At 30.2% G+C, this 10552-nt stretch overlaps 2 protein-coding genes across 2 annotated transcripts; one reads left to right on the top strand and one right to left on the bottom strand.

Moving 5' to 3' along the window:
* Positions 1-2245: 2245 nt before the first annotated feature.
* LOC146995025 (uncharacterized) lies at positions 2246-5565 on the top strand. Its single transcript, XM_085825136.1, has 2 exons — positions 2246-2266; positions 3924-5565. Exons 1-2 carry the CDS (start codon positions 2246-2248, stop codon positions 4581-4583), a joined length of 681 nt encoding a protein of 226 aa, XP_085681262.1. The 3' UTR covers positions 4584-5565.
* On the bottom strand, positions 5375-10284 carry LOC146995024 (uncharacterized). Its single transcript, XM_085825222.1, has 4 exons — positions 9768-10284; positions 8198-8261; positions 7264-7343; positions 5375-5565 (listed from the first exon to the last, which is right to left on the bottom strand). Exons 1-4 carry the CDS (start codon positions 10129-10131, stop codon positions 5375-5377), a joined length of 699 nt encoding a protein of 232 aa, XP_085681348.1. The 5' UTR covers positions 10132-10284.
* Between the last annotated feature and the right edge of the window lie 268 nt (positions 10285-10552).

Raw genomic sequence — 10552 nt, 5'->3', positions numbered from 1 at the left:
AACTACGTTAAGGGGTCTCGTACACCTTAAAACCCTCAAAATCTCTGAATATGATCCTGTTGTAAGAATTGGGGTAACATATTTATTTTTAAAGCTATTACTTCCAGTTTTTTACAGCTGACTACATAGCACAGCTGAATTAGTAAGCAAATAGTTTGTGTTGCCACAAATGTTTTTATAATTTAATCTTCTTTGTGAGGTAATTTTTTATATGTTCACGTAATACTCCCACTTTGCGTGCACAATTTAAAACATTCTGTTATATATTTTAACTTCATAGTTAATATACAGCTTGTATAGCATCTAAAGACTACTGTGAACCAAAAACCTTAAGAATTTCATGTTAAATTCTCATTATATTTAGAACTAAATTTATACAATGCATTTTAATAAAATTTTTTAATATTTCCATACGTAAAATTTTTGACTATTAAAATATTCAATATAATTTTGGTTCAGTTAGATGATAATACTCATATAAAGAAGTCCATTAAATTTAAAGTGTGTACCAAGAACCGTTTTTATAATATCATGCGCGCAACAGTGAAAATTTATGTTTTGAGATAATCAAGTTTTAATGTAAATATTTTTTTAAATACTTCTCTTGTTATAAAATATATAAAATGCTTATTTTCTGAGAGATATTTTAATATTATACAATTTCAAATAGTTGGTATAAGCATAATTAATGTAAAATAAGCTGCCATCATCAAAGTATAACATATCAACTAAAAATGATTTGAAACTTCTACGCTATCAATGATACAACTAAAATTTTTCTTACAAATTGGAACTTACTTATAGGCAAATGTTTCAGGTAAAGTTCTCTGTAATGTATTATTGTATATCAAACATATAAATCATTTAATAGTTCTTCCACAGGGTAACGTTAGCATACTCTAAATGCTATGTATACAACTGGGAAAAAATGCATTTTAAGAAAATCGAGTTTTGAAGCAAATATTTCAGTATACAACTTTCTAATAATAAAGTGCATAGTATATTTATTTTCAAAATGATATATTTAAAAAGTATAAATCCTAATAAATTGCATAAGCTTTTGTCAATATGAAACACATTAAAATTACCATACTATATAAGCCCCGTTCACATGCAACGCTCTTTCGCGCAGCCATCGTTCATATCAGGGAGAAGTGGGGTTACCAAGCAGTTTCGCCTTCAGGACCCGTTCAGACGCACATCGTCTTCCATCCTTTAACCCATAAGCCACTGCGAGCAGTGATGTCACAAACTTGAATCTGATTGGCGGATTTTGTAGTGTTTGTTTACATCTTTTTCGACATTGTTAATTATCGCTGTAGAACGTTTTCGGAGTTTTCGGCATGGCTCAAGAAAGACTTTCGCTTTTTCTGCAATTATTTTTGCACCTACAGCTGAATATGCGCTGTTTAGAGGGCAGATCGCTACCCAAAAGACGGCGGCTTCGACGAAGGAAAATTATGTGTTCCTTCATAAATGCAACGTTAACGTCACTAGAATTGGCATACCCAGAGCGACGTTTATGGTCCAAAGTGCGATCTTCGGTGTTCTGGGAAAATGTAGTTCTCTCATCATGGGATGATAAGGACTTCAAGGAAAATTTTCGTATTACTCGGTAAGTTATTTCAAAGTTTTTTAATATATATTGCTTTTATGTACAGAAATCTCTCACTTAACAATGTTCTTTGAGTCCTGGAAAATGCTTAATGTTAATGTTAATCAAATAAAAAAAGTACCGTTATTCCGCTAGTTATGTATCACCAAATCTTCATATATTTTCTTTAATTAAAGAAAGTTAAATGAAAAGCTCAAAATTATATATTTTCTCATGTATTAGAAGAATTAATTTTTTACTTTATTTAACCAAAAGTTATGTAGAATTATTTGAACATTCTTTTGCTAATTTTCTCTTCATGCTTTTGCAAGTCATTGTCAATAAGATCTGGGCTTTGAATACATTTGAAATTTTGATCCAAATACATCATTTGCATTTTCAACTCTTCAACAGTGAAGAACATTTTCTGCAATTGCTTCATTTTAGTTCTGAAAATGTTTCATTGATCACTCATCTTCATCAAATATACTAACTTTTCATATTATTATTTCAATAATTCCTATTAACCAAGTTTTCTTCATTGCAACCTAATTCATATGTAGTGGCTGCCATTCTTTTTAAATAATGATCTATTATAATTACAGAAGTGTTTAGGGATGCTGGCTGTTATATCATTGGGCTCGGGTTGGTATGGGTGCTGTTAACTGTGTAGTATGCATGTAGGATACTTTAAAATATTGCCACGCTGAAAATTCATTGAAGAGGATTAAGGATAAGGGAAGAGGGGTAGGAGATCTTTGAGACTATTCTTATTTGGATATGAGAATACTTATTTGTTGAAACTGTGCATTGAGATCAGGCACACAAACTGCACAAATGTATATTATTTCATTGTAATTGTAATGTCTATACATGAAATCTGTACACTGGGATGCAAAATGAAAAAAAAAAAAATAGTTGCCATTAATAAACAGAGTTAAGTAAGAGATTTATATATTCATGAATGTTTTTTTAAGATAATTTCTAAACTTTTTCAATTTTATTATTATTATTATTATTATTATTATTTTTAATTTCAGAAACATTTCTGTTCCTGAAATTTATAATATTTAACAAAAGTAAATAATTTTTTATAGCTGTATCATTTTGTTTCTCCTTTGAACATAAGAAACTTTTCATAGTTAATCAGTTATATTTGATTTATTTCTTACTACAGTTATTGTCCTCCAGCAAACATAAATTATTTTGATATTGCGAATGTTCAACAAGAATTTCAAATTAAGTTAAAATCATTACGTATGATACATATTAAGTTAGTGCAAAATTTTTGGCAACTAATTTCTTATTTATTTGAAATTGTTTCAATAATAATTTAAAAAGGAAGTGCATTTTATCAAGTCAGCCAGTTCAGTCTTTTTCAATGCGAAAGCGAGAATCAGCTGAATATCATAACTTTATACCAGAACAGTTAATGATAACTAGTTATATCCATATTAGTTTAGGATACAACTATATCAAATTAGAGAAAGAATTAGACGGTACTTTTCCGTTTCGCCGGCGGAAATCTCGCCAAGCAGACTTTGTTGGCGACAACATAGAGAATACACATAGAAAATGTTAACAAATATTAGTTCTAAGAATTTTTTATTTTGAAGGCATAAACATTCTAATATGGTTTATAATTTTGTAAAAAGCCAATAAATAAAAACAACAAAGACATTAATTAAGATATTAAATAAAGACAATAAAAGACATTAATTTAAGAATTTACTATGCTATCATGGTTCAACATCCTGATTCGCCGGTTCGTATCACCCCAAGTGATTTCATCTCACGTAAACTACGCTACAAAAATCTAATTCTCTCAGTAATTATCTACATTAATTTCAAGTTAAATCTTAATTTGGAATAAAAGTTTAAATGCAAGAATTATTTCAATTCGTACGAATAGCTTACTCAGAAATTATGTAAAACCGTAGTGCTTTACTTCGCTAGTGCATTCTAATTAGAACTGATGAAATTTAACCCTTGATTTTTCTTCATTAAATTTTTCGAGTTCCTAAATTAAAAAAGATGTATCTTTCTGTCTAAAACATTAGATTTAACAAATTGCTATTGCACTGGGTTCATCAATATATCAAATAGAGACTTCATATACTTTTTAATGAGATGCTAAGAATGCTTTTCACCCTCAACTAATAGACATGAAAGAGTTCAAAAATAGCAAGACAGTTCTGGTTTTAATTTGCAAAACCAAAATAAAACAGCCATAATTTGCAATCAAAAAAGTCAGATGTACATTAAACTGTTATCCCCTAATCAAATTTTTAAGTGAAAATGTATGCTTTATTTTATTCATATGTTTTAGGAATTTTTTATAAAAGTAACTGTTTTGTTTCATTTCTTATCTTATAGGAGTACTTTCAACTACATCTGCAGCAAGTTGCGATCTCAACTAGTCAAAAAGCATGTAGTGAGAAAACCTATATCTGTAGAAAGAAGAGTGGCAATAGCTCTTTCGAAGTTAGGTTCCTGTGGAGAGCTAAGAACCATTTCAAATTTATTTGGAGTGGCTCGCTCTACTGCTTGCACTATTGTTGCTGAAGTCTGCAGTGCACTGAGCAAAGAATTCAAAATTACTTTCCCACAAAATGATGACCTACAAATGATAGCCCAGGGATTTTATGATAATGGTGGATTACCTGGTTGCTGTGGAGCTGTAGATGGATCTTACATCCCGATTAAAGCTCCAAACAAGTGTGGGAAAGATTATTTTTGCCGAAAGCAGTTCTTCAGCATAATTTTGCAAGCAGTTGTCGATGATAGACTGCGTTTTATAAATTTGAATGTTGGATGGCCTGGTTCGGTCCATGATGCTCGAGTATTAAGAAATTCCAATTTGTTTAGAGCAGGTCAAAGCAATAAACTCTTTTCACCTACAAATATAAGGCTAAGAAACCATAATGGCAATGTAAAGCCATTTCTTGTGGCATACCCATTACTAAATTGGCTCATAGAGGTCATTTAAATGCCGAAAGAGCTCTTTTTAATAAGAAATTGAGTACTTCCCGCATTAATGTAGAACATGCTTTCGGTCAGCTAAAGGGAAGATGGAGATGCCTTCTGAAAGAAAATGACAGTAATGTTGAAAATGTAAAATCACAAGTGTTGGCATGCTGTCTTATGCATAACATATGTATTACACTAGATGATGAATTCCTCGATGACTGGCTGATACTGGATGACGAAAATTCAGATGTATCTTTAGAAGAAGATAATCTGTCGATTTCTGGAGAAAACCTCACTGGAAAGCTAGACAGTCTTGTATCTGGAGCAGATGTTCGAGATTTCCTAATGCAGAATTTGTGAAAACTTGTAATTTTAAATGTACATATTTTTCTTATATACCAAATTATTGATTTTGGTTAATAAATTAAATGAATTCCTGGTATAATTTGCATTAGAAGTTTTAAATTTTTACAAAAGTGTTTAGGCGTCTATTAAACGAAAACTGTGTTCAGCAAATATATGTTCGAATTAAAAAATTATCACCTATACAACATACATAAATTGTGGCATAACACCTTACTTTGTTATTTATAAAAATATTTAATTTATGACTACTACATTTATTGTACGTAACACGTACCATAATACTTAAATAACTCTGTAAAAAAATCTAAAATATGCACATATATTTGCATAAAGTGATTCATAAAATAAAAACTTGAAGTTCAATGGTCAAAATTTAAGATTTCAAACTTTATAGAACAGTAACTGAATTTTAGCAAGAAATAATAATTCAAAGTTAAAAATTATTTATTTATTCGCTATTTTTTCTAATATATCTAACAATTTTTCTCTGAAGACTCTATTTTCTTCAGAAATCTTCTCTTCCATTTCCCTTTCAAATTGCAGAAATTTATCTACAGTTGTTTCAATGGTTTTTTCTATCACATCCTTCAGATTTTTCTTCCGTCGCCGGGAAGAACGTTGCCCATTCAATGAAGCTGTCAAGTAACAGAAAGATATAAAAATTATTAAATATTTAAATACATTTCATTGAAAAATACTAATATACAAAGCAAAGATTATTCAGAAATTTATTCCTTTTTCCCCTAAAGTGCATTACCTGAATGAATAGGAAAAAATAATAAAATATAAAGAAAAGTAATAATATCTTTTAATAAATAATGAAATTGTTTTCTAGCATTTGAGAAAAAAATTGTGGTGCCACTAGACTAGAACACGTGTACCTCAAAGCCCAGATTTTGGATATGCCTTTTATTTATTTCATGCTTTGTGTGAATTTAAGGAATTTTTGATTAACAAAGTGAGCAATTCAAAATCTCTGGGCTACAGGTTGGCTGAATAAGATAGTTATTTCTCAAATGTAATCTTGGTGGTCTCAAATGTAAACTTGGTGATTTAAAATAAATGTATTGGTACTAACCAGATAAAAAATATTTTTATCTTCTGCATACCAGTGCATTGCCATTCGCAAAGCATTAGGTATTTAATTTAAAATTTAGCGTCTACTACTATTTAACTGCTTCTAAACAAATTAGAGGAATTCATATATTCATAAAACCAACGACTGGCTTCATCAGTCATTGATTTTATGAATATATGAAAATGTTATGTAAAACACTTAAATTTTCCTTTTATATTTTTTTCATACATTTTATTTCACCAAATGTGGAAACAAGACAGTAAACTGTTTATAATACACATTGCCATAAAAATTACAATATTCAAACATTCTACAAACCAAATTCAATTTTAACAAAATTCAACTGGAAATTGATACTAGTTGCATAGAAAAAGTTATGCAATTCAAGAGATTCCATAAATATCTATCTCAAAATTCACTAATTTTATATGGTATTGCTCTGCTTTTCATTACTCGGTTATTTTAAGGTTGGGCATTTTTCTGAAATTTTAAATTCAAAATGGGTGCTATCGCTTCAAGAAAAATAACATACTGCAAATCGATTATAAATTATTAGTATGCATATTGCAACTATATATTACATCTATTATAACTAAGCTCTGAATGTGTAATGCTTAACTCTTCAATTTTTCAAAATATCTGTATTGTATCTCTTGATAACAAATTACTCATTTATGTGTGTGTGTGTGTGATTATGGCAAAGCCTCGAGGGCTATCTGCCTAAGGGGAGGGGTGCCTTCGTAGAGGACTTTCTAAGGGAAACTGGCTCGTATACACGTTACACATGGGGAAAACCACGAAAACGCCCATGCAGCCAGCCCGTTCGCGGGATTCGAACCTCAGACCGAACTACCAGTGTTCAGCGACTTTACCGCTCGGCCGCTGGTGGGCCAAAATTACTCATTTATAATCTATTCTATGTCACATGTTATAATATATCTACCCTGTCTTAGCATATTTGTCTAGAACTAATTGAAAGGCCTTGTAAACTATATGTTCTTAAAAAGATTGCAAGCATGCCATGATATCTAAGAAATAATATGATTCATGAAGAATTAAATATTGTGCAGCATCATACTTTTTAATATTACCTGCCTCATCACCATAAACAAACATAATAATGAGTAATTGAAATGCAATTAATTAAATTTTGCTATAAACATTTGAAGAGAACCTTCACTCAACAGGGGTAGTGATGTCTGCACTGGTTCTTTAGTGCTTTAGCTATTTTTGTAAATAATGAAATATAACTTACAAAAATGTGAACTAGGAGTTGGAGGAATTGGCGAACACTCTTGTGACTGTTCATACATTTCAGTTCCTTGATGATCCATACTGAAATTTAAAATATAAAATGGTTTAAAATTCTGCATACATATTTTGAAATATCACTTAAAATAACATGCATATTTTGAGAGAAACATTATGAACAATATGTTGTTTATGTCTTCTGATAATAATTTAATATAGCATGATTACAGATCAGGAATATAAAAAGAAGGCACTTTTCCGTTTTGCCGGCGCAAACGATAAAGTCGCCAGTAAGGGTACAACTGATGCCAAACGAAATATCTTCGCTGGTAACCTTTTAGGCTTCATTTTCAAAACATGTCGCAGCCTTTTCTTATCAAATTGATTGTTTCGTTCAATACTGGCATACAATTACACAGAATTTTACAAGATAGTTAAATTTTATGCTCTAAGACCATACGCGGTAATTAAATCAATTAGGATGCAATCACACCGCTCAACCGAGGGCGAAAATATAGAAAAGGCAAAATTAAGGGTTAAATTCATCAATTTTCCTTAAAGTGTGAAAATAATTCATTCTAAAATTTTTTAAATATTTTTTATGTGTATACTGTATGTTGTAGCCAATAAAGTCTGCTTGGCGAGATTTGCGCCGGCGAAACGGAAAAGTACCTTTATAAATTATTTTTATACTGTAGAGGTACAGCTGAATTTCAGCCAAATTATGTTTTAAATTTTGTAATTGCTTACACTAATAATAACAGAAGCATATGTATTGATTAAATTGATCTTAATATTAAACAATAATATGTTTTATGCAATATAATTAATAAGTTTGTAAAAGAGCTTTTCATTAAACTAATTATGTCTGTTGACTGTGATCAAAAACTGTTTTATATAATATTACAGAATTTAAGATATTTATGCATTTAACTTACTTTTCATGTGCATCAAAAGCTACCACAAAACTTTCTTCGGAAGTATTCAACATTTCAGATGGAACTATAAAAGGGAAAGAAGAACCATGAATAAAATTAAACTTCTCTTCATCTTATATAATACATTGCAATTGAAATCTGAAAGCATTAAATTCATTACAGCAGAGTCATATACATTATATATAATTCCTTTAAAAAAGGTGTTTTATAAAACACTGTATAGGAATTTCTACAAAATAGCTAATTTTTGCTATTAAATGAAAAATATTTGATATTCATTTTGAATGAGGAATATTTTGTATCATTACCACTGAAGGTCTGATCTGATTATATGGCATTCTTCTTTACTAAATTTCATCTCTAATTCAGTTTATAAATATCAGAAATAAATAATCATATATTTCACAAAAGTGATCGGCCACTATTTCAAAACATATAGCCATACTCCACTTAACAGGGATTGTTAATTACAATCTCATTTTACATAACAAAGCAGTCCAGACAATACTTTTATAATGGGGATATAGTTACAGCTTAGAAATATACATTTCAGTGACAGGGAATGATAAAAGTTATTTCAAATTAAGGTTAATGGTCATAAAATATATTCAAATCCTAAAGTCCTTACAGGATATAGTTTAGCAAGACCTAAGCCTATAAGCCTAACATCTGATATAAAATAAGTGATAATGTTTTCAGCATTAGTTAAGTTAGTATGCGAATTTCTCAATGATAAATTTGCTTATAAAAAAACCCTTCCAGAAGTGAAATTTGAGCAATTTTTTAGAAACTATTTCACTTTGCCAAAGAAATTAAAATTATGGATTTGAATGATATCATGGAAAGAAGCAATCAAATTCACCATGTGGCTGAAATGTACTGAGCTACTAAAGAAAAATTATGATGAGAAAATAATTGAGCTTTCAAATTGAATTTGATTATCACTGGCAGAAAAATTTAGTGTGCAAAATAATTAAACATTTTTTAAAGGCTACTATGGAATATGTTACAGCATGTTTAATTTTCTTTAAATATTGAAAACATTGAAATCACTGAAAGTATGTAGCAAGAAATGAAATATAAAATTTGCAAGCCAAATATATCTTTAAATCAACAAATGAAATTGGAAATGCAAAATCCATGAAGAAAAAAAATTAGGCTAAAAATAATCAAAAAATGAAGACAAATTAATTAGCACTACAAAATACCATGACCAAGATGATTAAATATATTTTTAAAAGTCAAACAAATGAAATGGATTTTGTTTTTTGTGATGGAATAAATGTTCCAAGAATTTTATACCATGATTCTTACATTCAAAAGAAACAATATTTATGCTTAAACTCGGTACTTCTTATCTCAGAAAAATGTGCAGTATAAGGAAAAAGTAGGCAAACATCTGTTTGAAAATCATGTTGATATTTCAAGTTTGGTAAATTTAAATTTTTGCCTTTGTTTTTGGAGAAGGGGTGAGTCCGAGCACTTTTCTAAAACATATATTTAAAAGCAATATAACGATTTCTAGCACATTTTTAAAAACAAACTGTATTAATAAAATGAGTTTTCTTACCTGACTCTTCCAATCCAAGAATCTCAGTTTCCGTTATCAGGCCGGGATTCGAGGCATCTCTGGAACCTAGAACTTTATCCATTTCATGATAAAATCGAAAAGTAATTTTTCCACCAGCTCCAGACAGTCTTAATTTATCTCGCTGCAGTCGATATTCTCGTCTCAGCGCTTTTACTTTTGTTTTAATCTGAACCGTATTTCTGGAATAGCCAGCATCAGATAATTCTTTCTGTATTTGTCTATAAATTTCAGTATCGCGTACTGTTCCATCCAATTTTTTCTGGATGCTATCGCACCCCCAGATTTCAATTAAAGCGATTGTTTCGCTGACAGTCCACCGAGCAGTCAACTGAACGTCAGCCATGTTGTTTACAAATTAACCGCGGATTCGCGCAATGCAGCATGGGAAATATCCCCATTTGCCTTGCTCCATAGAGGTAGGAGTATTCTACCTTCCTTCGGAGAAGCAGTTAATGCTTTTTCGCCATGTGAATGGGACAAGTTGGAAGAACCGGTTTTCACCACCGCTCGAATCTACTCTTGTGAACGGGGCTATAAAATACCATGACAGAATGATAGCCGTGTATTAAAATACGTGTAGCTTATTTGAACAAATAATTTATTTTTACATAACCACATCACTTAAGTACTTTCAAGCATTTAAGAATATGATATGTATCATATTATGCAATATTATTTAAACATAGGTGGGAAAAAACCTTTACGACTTATTTGAAATTGTATGCTAAACTGCTACATTCATTGAAGTATAACATATCGACTAA

Source organism: Stegodyphus dumicola, chromosome 10 (assembly GCF_044657685.1).
Source record: "Stegodyphus dumicola isolate Sdum_Otavi_A_Nest chromosome 10, ASM4465768v1".
In the NCBI taxonomy this organism is placed as follows: domain Eukaryota; kingdom Metazoa; phylum Arthropoda; class Arachnida; order Araneae; family Eresidae; genus Stegodyphus; species Stegodyphus dumicola.
Note: the sequence above shows the minus strand (reverse complement) of the source record. Positions and strands in the feature narration are given on the sequence as shown.